Below are 22,785 nucleotides of genomic sequence, written 5' to 3' on the forward strand. Positions count from 1 at the left end.
CGGAAATGACGTCACAGGGAGTCTGTCTGCATGTGGGGGCATTATTAATGATGTCACAGGGATTCCCTCTGCATACAGGGGCGTCAGTAATGACGTCACAAGGATTCCCTCTGCATACAGGGGCGTCAGTAATGACGTCACAGGGATTCCCTCTGCATACAGGGGCGTCAGTAATGACGTCACAGGGATTCCCTCTGCATACAGGGGCGTCAGTAATGACGTCACAGGGATTCCCTCTGCATACAGGGGCGTCAGTAATGACGTCACAGGGATTCCCTCTGCATACAGGGGCATCAGTAATGACGTCACAGGGATTCCCTCTGCATACAGGGGCGTCAGTAATGACGTCACAGGGATTCCCTCTGCATACAGGGGCGTCAGTAATGACGTCACAGGGATTCCCTCTGCATACAGGGGCGTCAGTAATGACGTCACAGGGATTCCCTCTGCATACAGGGGCGTCAGTAATGACGTCACAGGGATTCCCTCTGCATACAGGGGCGTCAGTAATGACGTCACAGGGATTCCCTCTGCATACAGAGGCGTCAGTAATGACGTCACAGGGATTCCCTCTGCATACAGAGGCGTCAGTAATGACGTCACAGGGATTCCCTCTGCATACAGGGGCGTCAGTAATGACGTCACAGGGATTCCCTCTGCATACAGGGGCGTCAGTAATGACGTCACAGGGATTCCCTCTGCATACAGGGGCGTCAGTAATGACGTCACAGGGATTCCCTCTGCATACAGGGGCGTCAGTAATGACGTCACAGGGATTCCCTCTGCATACAGGGGCGTCAGTAATGACGTCACAGGGATTCCCTCTGCATACAGGGGCGTCAGTAATGACGTCACAGGGATTCCCTCTGCATACAGGGGCATCAGTAATGACGTCACAGGGATTCCCTCTGCATACAGGGGCGTCAGTAATGACGTCACAGGGATTCCCTCTGCATACAGGGGCGTCAGTAATGACGTCACAGGGATTCCCTCTGCATACAGGGGCGTCAGTAATGACGTCACAGGGATTCCCTCTGCATACAGGGGCGTCAGTAATAATGTCACAAGGATTCCCTTTGTATACAGGGGCGTCAGTAATGACGTCACAGGGATTCCGTCGGCATACAGGGGCGTCAGTAGTGACATCACAGGGATTCCCTCTGCGTACAGGGGCGTCAGTAGTGACATCACAGGGATTCCCGCTGTGTACAGGGGCATCGGTAATGACGTCACAGGGATTCTGTCTGCGTACAGGGGCATCAGCAATGATGTCACAGGGATTGCCTCTGTATACAGGGGCTTACAGGCATGCAAAGAAGATGCAACATGAATCCTCTCTGCATGTCAGTGACTACAGATCACCAATATTAGTGATCTATTGGGCTTTTACCATGCCGAGGACAGCACAGAATATGTACGGTAGATAATGTAAAATGGAATAGGGTTTTGGTTTTCCCAAAACTACACACTACAGCGGTGTCATACATTACACAGTATACACACATGTGTTAGTGTTATACTAGGATAGCTAGAGGATTCTTTTTTCTTAAATAAATATTATTAATTGAACAGTATGGGAAAGTGAGGAAAGACTGTTTTTTTTACATATTTCTGACCATTTTTTCCCCCTAAAAAAGACCTAGAAATTTTCACTCCAATTTTAAATAATAATAAAGCCATGTGTTTCGAAAATAAGGAACAAAACATTTTAGGATGGAGTAAGAGGCATGCCTAGCGGTCAACCAGCACTACACAAGCTGAAGAGGTCACTGAGAGCCTCTTTATAGGCCAAAGGGGGAACCACTTTTAGGACCTCGGGTGACAAGATCGTTCATCTAATCACCACAACTCATTTACATATCCGCCTGAGATGTAACTGTATGCAGCTAGATGACAACTCCTAAGTGCTGGATTTTTTGTTGACAAATAGTGAATATTGGAAACTTGTGTAACTTTTTGCTATAAATTAAATTATCCTTATTTGTTACAATCCCTTTAAATCACATAGACATACAGTAGTACATTCTGTTCATGAAATAGTGGGATAAACAGTATAGACAAAACCTAGTCTGTGTCAGTCTATTATGGAAGATTGTTACATCCACCAAATGACGAATTGTTTCACTTGCCTTGAATATCCGATAATCCTTCTCATCTACACTCCTCATATTAAAGTGCTTCCATGGCAGGCGGAACAATGTCCGGCTATCACCCAACCAGCGAACGCCATCAAATTCGTTGCTGTTGATCTGTCGAATTAGCCAAGGACCGAAGCGTTCTCTGGTTCGTGACATGAAGATACAAAAACGCAAAATTAATATAATATAACCACAGTTTCCAAAAATTGTGCTATCCAATCTGTCTATAGACACTGAAACTGCAGGGCAAGGATATTACACCTCAGGCCTCATTCACGCGGGTAGATGCAATTTTGGGCCACAAAAATGTACCATTTTCACTGCGTATGTATGTGGATTTTAGGTTCCTATTGCATTCATATTCACTCCGTTACTTAGCTATGTAAAAAAAAAAACAAAAAAAAACAAAAGAAGTCACAATTGACTTTTTTTATGTGGGCCCTATAAGTGCAAATCACACTTGCATGAAAACTGCATGGCATGTGGCTGCCATGGATTTTTAACATTTCCTTAGAAAATAATGGACAATTTTTTCAGAAGAATCACACAAAAATAGGACATGCAGTTATTTTTCTAACGTAGACCTATACACTTCTATGGGCTGCATATGATACATTGTCCATATGCAATACATTGTGTATGGGCAGCGTTTCCATATGCAACCCCGCTCTGAACAGAATGGGGAATTAAAAAGAAGAAAAATCCCACTGCGCATGTCCGTGTTATACATGGGCATGCGCAGTGCCATACAAGGTCCCTGCCCGAATTTGTAAAATGCTGCAGGGAGTCCCGTAGTGTTTTATGCATAGGGCCGTTGGCAAGAGCCCTATTGCATAGTGTACATTGAGTAGTCAGAGAAGCAGGGTGGCCATCTTGGTTTGTCCAGGTCTGGAGGGTCCCTTTAAGTGTCAATTTACAGTTTGCTCCAAGTGTACATTTAACGCATTAGGGGTCAATTCAACTTTAGCAGCATCAGCATGTCCGCTATTTTTATTACTCCATTTAAAATATCATACATTACCTTTCCCTCCGGGGCATTGTCTTGTTTGTATGGTATCTAATCAAAGGCTGACAGTGCAAACAGTATCTACAAGGAGAAAATAAGAAGTTAAAAAGTTATATATAATGAAACAATGTCAAACTGAAAACAATATGTAACCATTTCCGACTAGCAAGTAGGCAGATCTTGAGATTTGCATCTCGAAAACAAGGAGTAAGAAGTTTGGAAAGTTACAGAACTGTTGTCAGATGTGCGTGCCACACCCGATATACTCTAGGTGGCGCTGAAGAGCTCCGGATATAACAAATACATGAGTATCATAATTATCCATTACCTTTACTCTTAAATAGAGTTTATAGCCAAACAATGATTTATTTGTATTCACTAAAACTAAATGAAAAGTGGGTTTTCTTATAGGGCAGAGTCCGCAGGACCTTTACATCCCCCCTAGCTGCGACCATGGGAATCCGACTGGTGAATAGCACAATCTGTCCCGGTTCTCTCTCAGTGTACCTCTGGGACTCAACGCAGCACAAACAAAAAAATTTTTATATCTTGATTGAAGAGAACAAAAGAGGCTCCAAGATTGTGACTTTTTGCTGGTCGTACTTTGAAAAAAGTAAGCATCATCTAGCGTTAGGGTTCCTTCACACTGGCGAAGGCGATATTGGGCCATGAATCAAGGCCCGATATCACGCTCATCATCCATGGGTAACCTGTGGATGCGAGGAGTTTTCATGCCTTGCATCACTGTGGGGGTGAAGGAATCCCCCGCTGTCATAGCTGCAGCAGAGGATCGTGAAGCTCTCCCATTGTTGTTTATGGGGCGGCACAGCAGTATTTGGAGCACACTTAAAAATCGCAACTTTTGTGCGCCGGAAAACTGGCATACAAATACCAATATATATGCCAAAATAGTCTCCCTAAGTGGAGTTTACAACCTTGTATTTTCTTCTTTTTTTTTTACAGTTGCGGTTGACAAGTAAAGCCTGCTTTCACATTACTTTACAGACATTATGGTAAGTGGACACTATTCCATAATACAGCAGCCATGTCATAATTGACAAGATATGGGAAAATAAGATAATGATCTATTCTGTACCAAAATCTACTAACATTGGGATACATGGACATCTAAGTCTCAGGTGTAAAATAATACCAAGGAACCACACAGCAATGGTGCTGGCAACAAATAAGGTTAATGTCAGATTTGGCTCCCAGTGCATGTGAGTCTTTTGCATCCACTGTTTCCTTTATTCCCTATATTCAATCAATAGCTCGCTCCTGTCACCTGCACCTCTTGGCTTGATTCATGCAACTCTCTACTGATCGGTTTCCCCTTACTAAACTCTCCCCTCTCCAATCTATCCTGATTGCAGCAGCCAGGCTTATCTTTTTGTCCAACCACTCCACAGATGCCTCCGCCTTCCGTGCCGGTCACTACACCCATGCCTCCACACCCCCGTGCCGGTCACTACACCCATGCCTCCACACCCCCGTGCCGGTCACTACACCCATGCCTCCACACTCCCGTGCCGGTCACTACACCCATGCCTCCACACCCCCGTGCCGGTCACTACACCCATGCCTCCACACCCCCGTGCCGGTCACTACACCCATGCCTCCACACCCCCGTGCCAGGGACTACATCCATGCCTCCACACCCCCGTGCCGGGGACTACACCCATGCCTCCTCACCCCCGTGCCGGGCACTACACTGGTTGCCCACTAAAATATAGAACACAATAAAGGCTCATCACTCTGCACCACCCTATATCTGCTCCCTCATCTTAGTCTACCATCTTACTCATGCTCTCCGCTAAGGACCTTTGACTAAGTGCCCCTTTTAATCTGAACCTCTTACTCACTCCAAGATTTCTCCAGAGCTGCTCCGGTTCTCTAGAATGCCCTACCGCAGACAATCAGGTTTATTCTAAACACACAGTTTTAAGTGTACCCAAAAAACAAATATTTTGGCTGAGCAGTGGTAGAAGAACCTATCAATGCAGTGCTGGATAAATCAATTACACTGGTTCATCCAGTGCTGCATTAATTGATTCTTCGACCGCTGCTCAGCAAATCACAGCCATTGCTTCCTGGAAGCAGGATTTATGAATCCCGTAACCGGGAAGTGATGTTGTGTGACCAGCCGAGGACTGCGGTAAGCGCATCGGAGCTGTGGAGAGCAGCGGGAGGGACCTGGACCGAGCCTGCTAGGCAAGTATAATAAGACCTAGCGCCTCTTTTGGGGCATAAATTAATATAAGACAGGGTCTTATTTTGGGGGAAACACGGTAGTTATCTGCAGTCACCATACATCAATAAAGCTACAATCATTCTATTTGGCATTATTCTGAATATCCATAATCCTGGATTTTTAGGTAGTGCAGTGCATTATGGAATTTAGCTTTTTTTGTACTTGCAATAGATATTTTGTATGAATGCATTCCCCAATAATATTATTAACATAACTAAAGTGCAGTTTAGCAGTAACCGGCATCTAAGGCATGCAGCAAAGTCGAGCCAGTAACACTACTAATTGCAATGTTGCAGTACGAGCATCTATAGTAGACATCATAGAACGGTTTAGTTTCTGAGCCTGTCCTATTCTTATAAAAGGCCCGTCTCACACCAAGCTGTCATACCAGTCCACAGGTAAAAATAAGTTCAACGGGACACTCCCTTAGTTCTAGGAAGACGAAATGCATTCCTACCATTTATAAATTGATTCACGAATATGCTAATGAAGGACACATTACAACATACTTGTATGGCATCATCCTGTATATTACAGTTAAATACATTTGAAACACGCTACTATATACTACAGCTTGTCTCATTCCTTGTAATTATGCCATATGGAGCTTATAGTAGGACTCCCTTCTCCAATTAGGACCTCCCCCCTCTATTGGCCAGATGGGAAAGATACTGCAAATAACAGCACCAGTGTGGGTAGACACAGCATACCCATGTTTTACTTCGATGGTTAATCCTTTTGAATGGCCAGCATTTAATATTACATGAGCGACCAGACCTTCCTCAGTTTCTATGTAGTTGTGCCCCTCAAGAATACTGCTCTGAGATTAGTGTAACTCCAGGTAAAAGAATGTTCTACACAAATCTTAAAAAACCCACTGGCAGAAACATTGGGGAAATGTGTGGTCCTATAGCCAACCAGGCAGCAGTATGACAATGGAAGCTTCTACTGGTAAGACTCAATTCCCCACTAGTTTCAAAAACTTTATTGAATAGGAGGTCGTATAACTGGAATTACACTTTCAAGGATTTTTTTTTAGAGATTTAAAAAAAAAAAATATATATATATATATATATTAAACTACTAGTTAGAGTATCAACATTTTTGTTTTTTCATCCTGCACTGCACCATCTTCACCGATTTGAACATGGATGCGTTGTAGTTCTATGTAGAATACTTGATCAAGAGCAGCACTGTGTACCTGACTCCTTCAATCTTGGGTCTTTTCTACTTACCTGTGGTTGCACCTTAAGCTTAAGTCAGCCAGACCTGCTGTCCTCCCAAATCTCCCCCAACAAGGGAAAGAAGGATTGAGCAGGTTGAATTTTAAGGGAACCTCTCACATCCATACACCACCATTGACTAAGTTATGGTGCTGTTAGGGGATGTGACAGGGAACCAGGTGAGCTATCCAGTGGTGTCCCCCTTTGAAGTCACTGTGCGGCACAAAAATCTGACTCTTTTCAGAGTTCCATGCGACTTGTATAGGAGAGTACACACACGGGATTCTGAAAGGAGTCAAATTTTTCATGCCATGTGCCGAGGGGGACACTGCTGGATTGTGGGAGTGGAGGAGTATTAAAAAAATACATCCCTAGCTCCTTGTCACCTTCCCTAACAACACCATAACTTAGTCTATGATGCTATAGGGATATGACAGCTTCCCTTTAAATGCTCAATTTCTTGCATTCCATGGAGATAAGCCTTTACAGGAGCTGTCTAGCAGTGGCTTACCTCCCTCTGCCCATGGAAAACACATAAATGCTTGGATGAATCGAGTGTTTGTGTGTAGGGGAGCTGAGAGAAATACTGGTCTGCCGAATGGGCAATCAATGATAACTATTGAAGGTATATGGGCAGCATATAGGTTTATGTAAAAGGCTGCATAGCTCCAGCATTGGCTTCAGGGCTGAGACAAGGGACAAGGGTGTCCTAGACAGATTAGGCCAATTGCCAATCTGTATTAGCGTATCTTGACGCCACCAGGAAGCTAGGGGTTTGAGAGGACTTGGATGCAGGCCAGCCCCTGTCACACCCCTAGCTCCCGATTGGCTAGTTGTCAAAGGTCTGCCAATTTTGTCCCCTTTCCCAAATCAATATGAAACTACCTTACTGTACCTCAACACACACCACATAGTCAGGGAGAAGTATAACACATGAAGACCCAGTGTGTTGGCACTGGGGAACGAGGAGAGGGGAGTTATATTTGCCTTGGTCCCCCATTACTGGTGACTGCACGGCTGACATCAAGGCCGATCTCAGAAATTTCTTGGCCTCGTTTATAGTAATCAGTGCTAATTACTATAAACCCCTCACTTATTTCAGTCACCCACGCATTATTATTTTTATAACCTAAGGGACAATTTGATCCACTACTAGACTCCAGAATTTCAGTATTGATATGTCTGCAAGAAATTACAGAGTTTCACTTCCTGCTGTGTTTTCTACAGGACTTTGCTCCGCTCTCTAAATAATTAATGCCAGAATGTTATGATAAAGCACACCTTACCGCCAGCAGTTCATGTACAGAGTGGGGGGCAAGCTCCTGTGTGCCCGAGGCATGAGTTCTTGAGCTGCCCCTAAACACCTACATCCCCATTCAGCATGAGAGCAGCCGCTTATCGTTCAGCCAACAGTCTGAAGTAACAGGTTTGGATCCCCAATTACCTCTACATAGACATTTGTAATGCAAAGGGTCTCTGGGGGTATTGGTTCTCATTGAAGAGATCCATGCAATGCCCCAAGTCAAAACTTGTCTCATAATACATCGGTACTTAAAGTCGCACATAGTCTCATATGATAAATCTCCTCCTATGTTCATTAACTCGCCTCCGAAAAGAACAAAACTGCCCCACACCAGCCAAACCAAAGATGCCTCCAAAAGGGTGAAATCCTTTGACCAAATGTTTTGCCTTCTATTCTATAGGACATATGGGCCTTTCTTATAGCATACTATTTGCCCAACGTATCCTTTTTAGACCTAAACAAAAGGTACCTCTATGTTCAGAGGTTCCTTCACAGATTTGGCATGAAATGCCGGACAAAAAAGTCCAGCATGAAAGAGTTTTTTCATCCAGTAAAATGCCAGAGGGATGAATGGAAACCAAGTAGACCCCATTTTGGTCAATGGGGTCCACTCAGCGTAATTTGGGTCCTTCAAAAAACGAGTCTATTCAGCCAGGGAATTCCCCTTTCCTGCTCCCAAAAAGGAGCACAAAAATGGAATCCCAGAATACAGATGTGAAAATAGCCTCAGTTGTTTTTTGTGTGCACAGGGGTTTTCTAAGATAGAACATGGAACACTGCACAGTGACATCTGTGGCTGTACCTGGTACTGCACTTTAACCAGACTCAGACCCATTCACTTGAATTAAAGGCTGCTGTTATGGTTGACAATGTTTCACTAAGTGGTTATTCACATGGGCATGTGTGTATATCAGACGTGTAAATAGGCAACTGAAATATGCATATTCCCTGCGTATTGCAAGCATGCTCCCATTCCTTTCAATGGGCAATAGGACATGCTGTATGTGGCTTGTGTAACAATACATATGGTTTTGGTATAGGAGTGGCGAATTTCAGTCTAGAAACAAAGAAACAAAACAAAACAAAACATTTAAAAAAAACACATCCCAAGCACCTCCCATCAGAAAAAAATGCAGTAAAACATTATGCTATTCATAGCTGGACAGTTATGATAAAAGTCATAGAAATAATCTGCAGAAATGCTGCATCTGTGTGCTGGAGCTGTAGATAATTAGGTTTTTTATGCCTATATAAAAAAAAAACAAAAAAAAACACAAAGTTCTAAAACTTGTCAGACTTTGCAATCCTTCTGCAGCCCTTACAAAAGTGTTGGAACTACAATGACAGCAAGTAGTAGTTTCTATGCAAGGCATTCCTCTACAGCAGTGCTTCCCAACTCCAGTCCCCAACAGGTCATGTTTTCAGGATTTCCTCAGCATTAATGTAATTATTGTCAGACATTGCCACAGGCTGTATAGGATATCCTGAAAACATGACCTGAAACACTGCATGAGCTAACGGCACTGCTGAAGAGATCTTCTGATCTGCCTTTCCCTATTTATGCAGCTGAAGTCTATTGCAACATGTATCACATTTCATCCACATAACATTGTTGTAACAAACTCTGATCATTCCAATAACATCCTGTTATACACAGGATGTAATAATACAAGTTGCATCACTCATTAGAGAGCAGCGCTATATGAGGCATACAGGTGACTATAGGATCATGTAGCACCATATATACAGCCATTGTTTTACCTGTCAGCTTGCAGCTATTGTTTCTTCAGTAAACTCAGAAGTACCCAAGCCTATGATTGATATAGTGGGACTGGCCCAGCCCAGGGTGAGACTCTGTGGCAGCGGTGGCCAATAAGACCTTATAACGTAGCACGGGGCGGATTCTCCACAGGAAGCAATGAGATAGGAGTGTGGGCAGTGACGTACCAAAGGAATGACAGCTTCACAAAATGCCAGGAGAATACAATGTGGCGAAAATGAAGATTCGGTCATATTCCAGACTCTCGTCCTGCTGCAGTAGCTGCTACGACACTTTCTTATACTTCACATTTCAGTGATAAGGAAACAAGTGTGTGATAGAATGGTGCATTTTTCTTAAGGAACGCCAGAGCAAATAGTTATAGGGGAAGAACTCCTGTTTGCACCAGATCCCCTATATCCGTGCATTAGATTTGTTGTCTGCGCTATACTTTTGCAGCACCATGTTGTTAATGCCTCAGGCTGCTTTCACACGGCCGAGAAAATATTGCAGGAATATGTACCCCATTCTTTCAAATAGGGTCATATACATGAGTATGTATGTCCTATCTTTGGGCATTCCGCGGAACGCCTCGCCCATTGTTTTCAATGGGGACAGAAAACACATTGCACGGCATGCGAGGTTTCCCATTGAAAGCAATGCTTATCCTCTGGCGCAGCTTTCAGGTGTTACTTCCCTGAAATGATGAGAGGCGTTTTTGACACAAAAATGGCTCGCATCCACGGGGAAAGCGCACATTCCCGAGCGTGATATCAGGCAGAGTTTCACGTCCAGAGATTGTGCTCCCCTGCGTGAAATTAGCCTAAGAAGGCACTACGAACTTTTGACATTCTCTTTGCCATAGCTGTACGAGGTTTAGTTTTAGGGTGCCTACCCACTAGCGATATTTTTTCTTGTGATGCGAGAGCGATGATTATGAAACCAATGATTTTTCAATGGGTTCATACTCATTTGCGATTTTTACTTTCACACCTCGCAGCGCAGAGAAAAATTCTGCGATATCACTTAGTGTTTTCAATGGCGGCAGCAGCACCAGCCCCATTGTAAACATAGGGAGCACATCGCGGACATCTGACTTCCGTGTGGAGGAGGGAATCCTCTGCCACAGCTATCACAGCTGTGGCAGAAGTCTGTTATGCTATCCCATTGCTTTCAATTGGGTCGGCACTGCTGCGGCCCCATTTAAAAAAGCAGTCGGTTGTAGGCAACCCCTGCAGCAATGATTTTCAGGGAAGGGCTTGAAATATATGAAAACCATATACTCACATAGAGGAGCCATCCAGCTCTTCTCTCTGGCACAGCAGTCGTCTTCTGTGTTCTGGAGGCCGGGGATTGAAAAATCCCCGCACCTCAGAAAGCACTGGTCTCATTGGCTGAGCACTCAGCCAATCACAGGGATCACTCAGCCATTAAATGACAGCTGAGTGCTGCCTGTGATTGGTCACAGCACTCAGCCAATCATAGGCAGCGCTCAGCCATTCATGAATTCAATGAATGGCTGAATTCTAGCATCGCTAGAAAAAATATCGCTAGTTTTCCTGCGCATTTTAGTTGCGCAAAGAAACCCACAGTAGACTAAATGGAGACAATGTAAGTGAATGGAGTTTCAACAAACCCAATTAACTTAGGGCTTATTCACACAAACGCATTTGTGCAGCAATTACGCACCCAAGATTTGTATACATAATACGCAGTGAATAGAACCCATTGATTTCAATGGGTTCGTTCACATAAGCGCATTTTGTTTGTACAAAAAGAAGCGCAGCATGTTCTATATTTGTGTATTGCACACGAGCACAGCACATATTTAACTCATTTAACTTACTTGTCCATTGAAATCAATGGGAGCATGCGTGCGCCTTTCTTTGCACACACAAATACGCGAGACACATGTGCGCCAAAAATATAGTAAAAGACACATTGAGTGAATTCCACTGTCAAAACCCGCTTACAGATTTTGGTGCGGCTCTACTTCCCGATGCATGATCATACCCTAAGGGCTTATTCCCATGAGCGTGATTTCACCGTGTATTATGCATGCGATACACGTCCGCGTAGCACGCTGTGCATGGAGTAAGTGAAAATACATTGATTTTCATTGAACCATTCACATGAGCATATATACATTGCGTGTGAAAAAGATCACAACATGCTCTATTTTACCACATATTACGCTCATGCAGCCCTATTGTTCTCTATGGGTAGCATATTCAACAATGCTCATACGCAATACATTGTGTATGGGTCGTTATGAAACAGAGCGGGAAATTAAAAAAAAAACTTGAGATACGCCGTGATGCACAGTGCACTATCGCTGTCATATGCGGAGATAACTACATCACTGCCAGCCCACATGAAGGTAAAACGCTGCGTAATCCATGCAGCGTTTTACGCATACGCCCGTGGGAATGAGCCATAAGAAACACTCCTCTCCAGAAAAACATGCTTCACAGCGCCACCTAGGAGGAGGCAGCACTCCTACAAGTCAACGTCTCGTCCTTTAACAAGCCTTGTAACTATGAAAAGATGACCATGTGCAGACACACTGTTTGGGGGGTTTTGCCCCTCATCTCCCTCCAGCTTGAGCAGCTAGTAGGTGTGAGGAGACTTAGAATTGCCAGGATTGTCATTTTATAGAAACTCTGGGGGTACAAAGGAAGCCCATGATCACCATAGACTGGGGTATCTCAGGGGTTAAATTTTCAGGGTCATACGCTCCTCTGATCCAAGCTTTTGGTCGACGGCTATCTATTAGGGACCTTTTATACAGGACAGAATATTCCGCAACAGTGTTGCAGAATATGCCGTCCGTAAATTCCGCACCAGAATCCACATCGCTGACTGCAGATTTTGATGTACAACTGATGGCAGGATTCTGTTACTTTCAATTCCACACGTTAACCGTCCAGGTTTTAGCGCTAAATATTCCGTAGGAGGGCGTATTCTGCAACGCTATTCCGTCCCGTGTGAGTGGTCCATTGTAGTTGTGTGTAGTTGTGTTCTGTAGGTAGCAGAGGCTCTGCGGGCGGCTACAAGGCTGGCTACTGAGGCGAGGGCATCTTAAAAAAAACTTTACACCAAAGCCCATGCACAACGCTGACTACAGTGTGTCACTCAATGTGTTATACCATATGTACTGTCCTGATAGTGGCCGCTGGCTGCAGATACCAATGTGCGGAGAGATAGAGCCTCCGGATGACTTAGCTCAGTATTTATTATATTAGTATCACTGAATGATATAACGTTCTTCATAATATAAATATTGAATATTATAACCAGTGTTAAAAGTACTTTTTCTCCCTTTTATCAATATTTAAAGGGGTTGTCTAGTATAGAAAGCCTATTTTCAAATAACCCAATGGAATTAAAGGGGTTGTCAGATTAGTGGACAACATTTCTGCAATAGCTCCAACTGCCTTAGGGCTCATTCACACGACCGTAGGCATTTTTACGCTCGGCAGATCGCAGCTATAAGGCCGGTTTCACACGGACAAGAAAATCGCAAACGTTTTTCGTGATGCGACAGTGATAGAAGTCGCATGTATGTGAAGCCCATATTAACAATGTTTTATAGCCTGCAACACTGCGAGGGGAAAAAAAGGCAGGTTGCTAAATATTACCGCGGTTTGCGAAGTTTTGTAGCCCAAAATTAAGCCCTAGCTGCATAGAAAACCAAAAAAATACAAATAAAAAAAAATCACCTAACAGCCGCTGTTAACTCCGCCGCGTCTTCTCTGCAGGTCTCCGGCACTTGGTTGTAGTATTCTCTCAGCACTTCCTGGTCATGGGTTGGATGGCTGTGATTGGTTCATCAAGCACTGGCTCTGATTGGTTCTCGAGCGCCGAGACTCAGCCAATCACAGCAGCGCTTCCTGGAGGCGGGGAATTTGAACCCCTGACCGGGAAGTGCTGAGAGAAAACTACAAGCAACTGCCGTGGACGCGGCGGAGAAGAGAAGACGCGGCAGGAGTGAACAGTGGCTTTTATGTAATAAGCCAGGGCTTATTTTTAGGGTAGGGCTTATATTTCAAGATTCCCAGAATTCCATCAAAAGAGCGCTACAAAGTTGCGTGACTTTGTAGCGACACAGAATAGTGATATCGACACGAGAAAACGCGATTTTCTCACGGCGATATCCTGTCACCCATGTGAAAGAGGTTGAAATCGTATGAATGAAGATTAGCTGCGATGGAGTCCCGAGCTTAATTAGTGTTTTCTCGTCCATTCACACAAGCAGCTGTGCGGAAATTCCTTGGTTGGCAGAAATCCTCGGAGTGACTACTAATGCTTAAAAAGAGCCATTTGTCATATAATCTGAGCGTTGGACGCATCTAAACCCCCTTCCCCTCCCTTTTGTTTCAGCTCCCATAGAAGTCTATGGGAGCCTCCAGCTTTTTTCGTTAAAAGATAGGGCAAGACTTATCTTGTCATTTGTATAAAATCAATATTCTATCTTTCACAGTGTGTGATTTTTTTTTTACGCAGCCGAAAAGCGCTCATGTGAATGAATACCTTGGAATCCAATGCTTCAGATGGTCGTGATTTCTGGACGCAGCTACATTAGCCGCGTATATACAGTTGTGTAAATAAGGCCTTAAAATAATGAACTTGTCAAAAAAGTCAAATAAAAATGATCAAAAGCTCCTTGTACTCCGTAATCATATCAATAAAAGCTTCATCTCACCCCGCAACAAACGAGCTCTACGGCCAGATTTGCGCAGCGTATTGCACGCGCAATACTAAGTGAATAGAACTCATTGATCTCAACGGATTCATCCACATGTCCGTATTTTTCCCTGCATTTTGCGCAGCGCAAGAGCCCATTGAAATCAGTGAGATTTTGTGCCTATATATGTACATATGGAATTCAGGCACAGCGTTGCGGAATATGAATTTCTTCTAAAGCGTCCAACAAAATAACCCCTTATGGGGCTCAAAATCTGGCAAAAGAAAGTAATTTTTTTCAGAAAGATATTTTTTTAAGCATTTACTACATTTAAAAAAGTGTATACATTTGGTATCACCATAATTGTGCTGCCAACAGAATAGGGATAACATCATGTCATTGTTACTGCGCTGTGCACGCTTTAAACCCCCCCTCAAAAAACTGATGCAGCTGCATATTTTCCCCCATTTTCCCCCACTTGGAAACGTTTAAAGGTTTTCCAATACTTTAAATGGTCCCATTGGAAAATACAACTTTTTGAAAGTGAGGAGGACAAAATGAAAATGACAAAACAAACAGGACTGAAGTGGGAAGGGGTTAAATGGGTATTACCAAATCACAAGCAACTTTATGGCTATGTGCGCACATCCAAGGCATTTTTTGCAAGTTAATCCACTATGATGCTCTGCATTCGGCTCGGTAATATCCGCGGTCGGGCTAAAACACACGTCTGTACTATAGAAATGTGCCCTATAATACGCTCGTCTGAAACCAGCCTCAGGGCGGCTTCACACCTCCGCACAACATACTGGTGCTATGATTTAGCACCTGATTTAAAAGGCTATTAAGCCTAGTAAGGTTCACATATGCCCCTTTCCCTGCGGTTTTGCGCTCTATTTTTCGCATCCCGTTCTGTATTATGTGTGCATTTGCACCCCCCATAGACTTTTATGGAGCTCTTTGGTGCGGAAATGTGCACAAAATACAGCATATTCTCGTTTCTTTCTCGCACACGCAAAAGAAGATAACATTTGTTGGCAACCTATTGTTACTTTTTGATTTGCACAAATACGCCAATGTGAATCAGCCCTAATAGAGCTGTGTATATAGGACCACATCACATCCAGGTATAGGAATCTAGAAGGAATAACATTATTGCACCCATATTACAGACCCGTAACACAGGGATTGGCATATGATCATATGCATAAAGTCTTAAGTGGGAGTCCTTGTGTGGCACAGAATGCAGTCCTAAGCTCTCGCTCACGACCTGAAGGTTGCAGGTTCAATCCCCACATGGTTCAGTTACCCGCTCAAGGTAGACTCATCCTTCTGAGGTTGTTAAAATGAGTACCCAGCTTGCTAGGGGCAATAAATAAATGACCTGAAAGCGCTGCGGAATAAGTTGGTGCTATACAAATAACAAGATTTATTTATTATTATTTTAATAAAGCAGGATATACTTTGCAGAACTTTCTGTGCAAATGAATGAAGGAGCCCTTAGAGTGAAACCCCATAGTGTGACTGGCCACATGCGACCAAACCACCCCCATGCACAGCGGGTGATGGCCACATGATTTTGCCCGTAAATCATGCAACCATCAGTAGCTGCGGGTGGCCATGGTTTGGCTGCATGTGGCCAGTTGGCAAGGAGGTTTCATCCTTACTGTTTGTTCACAGATTATCAACTAGCTGCAAGAAACAAAGTGAAAGTTGGCACTAAAGTTGTTTTCTTGTTGACATATGGAAAAGAATAAAGAAGTGTCAGGTCTACTGAATTTCTTGTGAATTTCTCAGATCCCTTTCCCACCACATTTTGAAGCATGCACACTTTCTTTAAAATGAAAATGGTACACACTGTTAGTATTTGCAACCCTAAGGCAACATCTGAACATATGTGACCTGGAAAAGTCATTTTTTAAGCAATTTTCACACATTTAGGAATTTTAGGCTTCATGTCCCTGGCAAGCACGTATTTCCGCAGTGGAAGACATGCGAGTCAGCGTGGAAATTATCTTTAAATGCTTGCAGTGATTGCGGATGCAATCTTTTTTCCCACATGGATGCACTCGTCTTTTTCACTTCCCAGAATACGCACTCTCATACATAATGAATATTCTGAATTTTCCACATAGTAGAGGTAACAATAATTGTTCCAGTCTAGGGTTGCATTGCTTTAACTACCTAAGGGCGCCCACCCACTGGCGTTTGCGATTTTCGTGCGTGAAAAACGCAGCGTTTTCCGTGCGTTTTTTGTGGCGTTTTCGCGGCTTTTTCGCGGCTTTTCCATTAATTTCCATTGACATTCAGGGGTGCATTAGGAGAAAAATAAGGACACATATGCAACTGACAGTTCCTATGTTAAAAATCGCAACGCACCGCAAACAAAAACGCCAGTGGACAGGAGTACATTCAATTCTAATTGCTCTTGAGAAAAAACGCAAAACGCAAAGAAAAAAAAATCGCCAGTGGGTGGGCGCCCTAATACTTATGTTTTAGTGCTGGTTGGAATAAGAAATGACATTCGCAGATTGATGCTAGTAGCTGCTATACAGTAATGACCATACAATAATTGCAATAACATACCACTATTGATATATTACTACTTATGTAAGTACTTCGGTCATATATCTGTACCCATATAATAGTACATGCAGCGCTTTATCTTCCATCAAAAAGCCTGGCATCTGAGTGGAAAAGAACAAACCCCATTATAGTCAATGGGGTCTGTTTGGTTCCATCCTGAGAAGGAGCCTTTCGGCTACGAGGATTCCCCCTTCCTGCTTCCCAAATGGAGTACAGAAGCAGAACCCTGGGCACAGGGGTGAAACCATACAGACAAGCTAATGCTGTTGTAAAGTTAGCACCCCTATAAAGTTAGAGAGGGAGCCATACTGATGCAAAATGTGATTTAACTTTGGAAGACCTTGCTCTGGATGATGCGAAGACTGTTGATTGTATGGTGCTATACATTGCTCCCCTTTTAGTCCCTATATGTCTCTGTCCTGACGGACCATTTAAAGAAGAATTTCCGGGGTAAGTATGAATTATGGATAAGGGTAATATGGTTTTTTGTGCTTGTTTGGGTAAAGGCGCTCCTTCAAGAAGAGCGTTGAGAGAAAGGACTAAGTGTGGGAGGATGTTGTTTTGGGAATTTCTCGTACTAGGCTAATGGAAAACTGTTAGGATCAGGTCTTTTTCGCAGTAGAATGCTAGTGAGATCCAAGGTCATGGAAACTCAAGGAAGTGGCTTTATCTGAGTCCAGAGCAGGGAGGCATAACGATGACAAGAAGGAGTCAAGGACTTTCTCTTTGCTTACTATAGACCTATCTTTGTCCTTGGCTAGGTTGTAGAGATCAAAGTAGAATGTTTGGAAACTTTTGGCTCTCGGCCGTGTTTGTGTGTGTTAACATCCGTCTTGTCTTTGATATTAGAGATGTGTGTTTTCTCTCTTCCTTTTTTAATTAAAGTGGACATGAGGCGACCTCCTTTATTTCCCTGTGAATAAAGTTGATGTTTAAATATAGAAGTGATTTAGCTGCTCTGTTGTCAGGTTTTTTTGAGCAGTCTTGGCTTTTTTTCTGCTTGGATAGACTTTCTAAGATATAAATTTTGTTTTTGTTTTTTAGGTTGGATCCTATGGCAATGAATATATGCCTCTGTTATATGCCTTGTGCATTTCCCAAACTACCAGGTGGCTAACTGTAGGATGGGTGTTGTCTTTGAAGAAGTGATCCAAATGTGTAGAAACACTATTGCAGGCTCCCTGGTTGCCTAATAATGACTCATTCAGCCTCCAGCTCCACCTTCTATGAGGAAGAGAGGGCAAGGCTAGTGTGGTTGTCACCGGGGCATGGTCGGACATAATTATATTCTCTATCCTGGACTGTTTAATATGTGGAATTGCATTTGATGAGAGAAAAATATAATCTAGCCTCTGGTGAGATCTGTGTACTGGGGAGTAGAAAGAATAATCTCTGACGATGGAGTAAACATTCTCATGTTTAATCTCATGTGCAGTAAATGTCCTGTTGGGGGCCTTTATGTTGGAGAAACAGGGCAAAGACTGAAAGCGAGGATGAGATCTCATCGCCACACGACTAAACACAGAAAGAGAGAATTTCACTGTGGCCGAGCACTTCTCTAACCGTGGACATAACATAGGGGATATGAGAGTTTTGATATTGAAGGGTGGTTTCAAGTCGCAAAACCACAGAAGAATTTGGGAATATAAATTGATAACAACCTTTGACACGCTGAATACTGGGTTAAATTATTCCCCAGGATTTATGCGTGAATGGGCAGTGTGAGACTTGATTGCACAGATAAGACTGCTGGCCTAGTGAAAATCACCCTTCAACAGTAATTCAGGGACCATAAACATTCAATCTCTTATCAGTGTCTAGTTAAAAATGTTTGTGCACCTCTTGTAGCATTCCTGACCTGTCACTCCCTGGGAAGAACATCATGCCAGTTTCAAAATCATACTTAGGCCCCCTGTCCACGGGCGATGTGAAGTCCCACGGCAGATCTCCGCCACGGGAGCCGCCGCCGATTCTCCACCGGTCAGCCCTATCTGATAGATAGGCTGTCCGCGGAGAATTGGGGCAATTCACAGCATTCTGCGAATTGCCCACCGCGAGCGGAGAATCGCAATGATTCTCCACTCATGGACAGGTGCCGATGCTTTACATAGCAATGCTATGGTAAGCGTCGGGCGGCGTGATTTGCTGGCAGTTTACCACATGTGAAAGAACCCATTGGAAACCATGGGCTTTACATTCTAGTGATGTTTTGTAGTGAGATTTTGTAGCCCGTGTGGATACAGCCTCAGTCAACGTTGCATGGGGCACATAAGTGGTGAAATACTGGCTCAGGCTTCCATCACATTCAGCGGTTAGGAGTAGGTTCCCTACATGTGTATCTTGATAATGACTAATAGATGGGGAAGCGGGGTAGTGAAATGTGGCCCTTCACCTCCTTTAGAAAATCTCTTGCAGTACTTTAATGCATTGGCAAAAGATGCCCCACATAGACATTCACGGAGGCAGGACATGTGAGATATCACTGCTGCTTGCAGGAGTGATGGGGGGAGACCTGCTGTTCCTGATTGGGGAAAGCCTTGTCTGCATAGACAAGCAGCCTGCCAGGCTCCATGATGGTGGATGGTGAGTGCAGCCGCCCCATTAGTGTGACTCTGCAGGAACAGTGAGGGTCTCCAGAACAATTTTGAGCTTTGCTACAACTCACCATATGTAATCATTGGGATTCTTGCTGATTGGTATTCTATGTGATGCAGAATTCGTCTGAATTAGGAAGTAGAGCAAGTTGCGTGGGAAGTTAATTTTTTTTGTATTAGTTTGCATAAAGAATTCTTAATATATAAATATCATCTAGTAATTTAATACATTTTCATCCTGAAAATATCCGGGATGTTTTTTCAAAAGAATCTATTTTTCTGTTGCTCTAGTTCTAAGCGGCATATAACTTCAGGGAAGTCTAAAGGCTCATTAAATGAGAAATACATTTACATAATGGCTGACAATAGGCCTTTTTAGGAGTCGTTAAGGGGCTTTATTTGGGTGGTCTCAGATCTGTGCTGGGGATTCCGCTTTCCTGCTCCCTTCTGGACAGAACTGAATAGCGCTGGGGGAACCCATTGACTATAATGGGGTCTGCTCACTTTCCACCAAGCTGCCGGCTTTTGGAAGGAAGAAAAAGTGCTGCATGCGTTGTTTTTACTTCTGGTGTTTTTAGCCATATCTGTGACGGATCCTCCAGCCAAAGGCTTCGGCGCAGATGTGAAACCGGCCCAACGGTTCCATGATTTTACAGTGCTGTCCAATAACAGATATATGGAAGGCCATACATTTTTTTACCATTTCTATCTTCCTGATCACTGCATACACTGCACTTACATGATGTGTTCTGTATACAATGGAGACAGCATCGCCACCGCTTACTGGTAATCTGACCATGTTGTTGCGGTCAACTTACCCCAGCATAGCTCTGGTTGTCCCTTGTCAGTGCGATTTGTTTTCCCTTATACCTAGGGCTGCTAGCAATTATAGGTTGAATATTAAATGCAAGAAGAACAATCAGTAAAGGACTTTTCCGACACATCATAAGAAAATAAAGTAAAAATAAATTGATTAAAAAACTAAAAAATAATGAATGAAACAATAAGTGACACGCCACTTCTTTTTTTTCATATGCAGAATTCAAATCTGTATGTGGAAAAAAATCTGTGCTGTATGTCTAGACTGTAGAGCAGATTTACATGGAGGGTAATGGGGCAGTTAGGAGATTATGCAGATTTTCTGCAGATTTCATGAGGATTCTGCATCAAATATGTGATAGCATTCTGCTGTGGGAATATATCCTGACAAGAGCGGGTTTTATATCCAAGGAATCATTGGATACCAACAAAGAAATATCTATATATATATATATAAAGACGAAAGCCCTCACTGACTCACTCACTGACTCACTGACTGACTGACTCACCAAAAGTTCTCCAACTTCCCGATGTCGTAGAAACATGAATTTTGGCACAAGCATAGATTATCTCCAAAATAGGAAAAGTAATTGGGTCCCAACTCGATTATTCAATTCTAGCGCAAAAGAATTGGCGTCGAAATTTTACGTACATAATCTAAATCTGTCACTTCCCAATCCCATAGAAACTTAAAATTTGGCACGGCATTGATTATGTCATAAATAGGAAAAGTTAATGGGTCCCAACTCGATTATTTAATACTATGCACAAAAAAATTAGCGTCCAAATTTTACGCACGGAATCTAATTCTCTCACTTCCCAAGGTGATAGATACTTGAAATTTGGCAGGGGCATTGATTATGTCATAAATAGGAAAAGCTAATGGCTCCCAACTCGATTATTCAATTCTATGCGCAAAAGAATTAGCGTCCAAATTTTACGTACGGAATGTAATTTTCTCACATAGAAACTTAAAATTTGGCACGGGCATTGAATATGTCATAAATAGGAAAAGTTAATGGGTCCCAACTCAATTATTCAATTCTATGCACAAAATAATTAGCGTCCAAATTTTACGTACGGAATGTAATTTTTTCACTTTCCGGTGTCATAGAAATGTGAAATTTGGCACGAGCATTGATTATGTCATAAATAGGAAAAGCTAATGGGTCCCAACTCGATTATTCAATTCTATGCGCAAAAAACTTGGCGTCCGATTTTTACGTACGGAATGTAATTTTCTCACTTCCCAATGTCATAGAAACGTGAAATTTGGCACGAGCATTGATTATGTCATAAATAGGAAAAGCTAATGGGTCCCAACTCGATTATTCAATTCTATGCGCAAAAGAATTAGCGTCCATATTTTACGAACGGAATGTAACTTTCTCACTTTCCGGTGTCATAGAAACGTGAAATTTGGCACGAGCATTGATTATGTCATAAATAGGAAAAGCTAATGGGTCCCAACTCGATTATTCAATTCTATGCGCAAAAGAATTAGCATCCAAATTTTACGTACGGAATGTATTTTTCTCACTTTCCGGTGTCATAGAACCGTGAAATTTGGCACAAGCATTGATTATGTCATAAATAGGGAAAGCTAATGGGTCCCAACTCGATTATTCAATTCTATGCGCAAAAGAATTAGCGTCCAAATTTTACGTACGGAATGTAATTTTCTCACATAGAAACTTAAAATTTGGCACGGGCATTGAATATGTCATAAATAGGAAAGTTAATGGGTCTGAACTCGATTGTTCAATTCTATGCGCAAAAGAATTAGCGTCCACATTTTACGTACGAAATCTAATTCTCTCACTTCCCGATGTCATAGAAACTCGAAATTTGGCATGGGCATTGATTATGTCATAAATAGGAAAAGTTCATGGGTCCCAACTTGATTATTCAATTCTAAGTGCAAAAGAATTAGCGTCCAAATTTTGCATATGAAATCTAATTCTCTCACTTCCTGATGTCATTTTATATAAAGGAAACGTCGCATGGTTACCTCCCCGTGGGTTTTCCTGGGTAACGCAGAGAACTATGCAAAATGGTGAACATATGTTTTTCCGGTATCTCTAAAGTAACCATGACTTCATAAGATTTTCCGTGTGAACATTAGATAAACACCAGTACCAAATTAACTCGGGCGAAGCCGGGTATATCAGCTAGTGTACAGTATAACCTTGAAATACTACAGGGTGTTTGTTAAATGACTAAAATATATTGTACTTGTAAAACAGTGATATTTTCATAGTAGCATAACATAATATGGAAGGATGAAAATAGACATATGTCCATCTAGCCTTTTATCCTGCAGTGTTGATCAAGAGAAAGGCAAAAAAAACCAATAAGGTAGAAGCCAATTTTCCTCATTTAGGGGAAAAAATCCTTCTTCAATCCGGCACCCGTAATA

At 42.8% G+C, this 22,785-nt stretch overlaps 1 protein-coding gene across 2 annotated transcripts in view; it reads right to left on the minus strand.

The window, feature by feature from the left end:
- LOC136582166 (interferon regulatory factor 3-like) overlaps nt 1-9,778 on the minus strand; it is a 43,092-nt gene extending 33,314 nt beyond the window's left edge. Inside the window, exons 1-3 of one of the 2 annotated variants that reach the window (XM_066583001.1) lie at nt 9,683-9,778; nt 3,160-3,225; nt 2,130-2,280 (exon numbers count right to left, since the gene is read on the minus strand). In XM_066583001.1, the coding sequence (XP_066439098.1) occupies nt 2,130-2,280; nt 3,160-3,176 (168 nt within the window). In that variant the 5' untranslated portion in view covers nt 3,177-3,225; nt 9,683-9,778. The remainder of the gene's footprint in view (nt 1-2,129; nt 2,281-3,159; nt 3,226-9,682) is intronic. The other variant, XM_066583002.1, reaches the window with a different exon arrangement.
- Between the last annotated feature and the right edge of the window lie 13,007 nt (nt 9,779-22,785).

The sequence above is a fragment of the Eleutherodactylus coqui genome, chromosome 11, assembly GCF_035609145.1.
Source record: "Eleutherodactylus coqui strain aEleCoq1 chromosome 11, aEleCoq1.hap1, whole genome shotgun sequence".
NCBI lineage: Eukaryota > Metazoa > Chordata > Amphibia > Anura > Eleutherodactylidae > Eleutherodactylus > Eleutherodactylus coqui.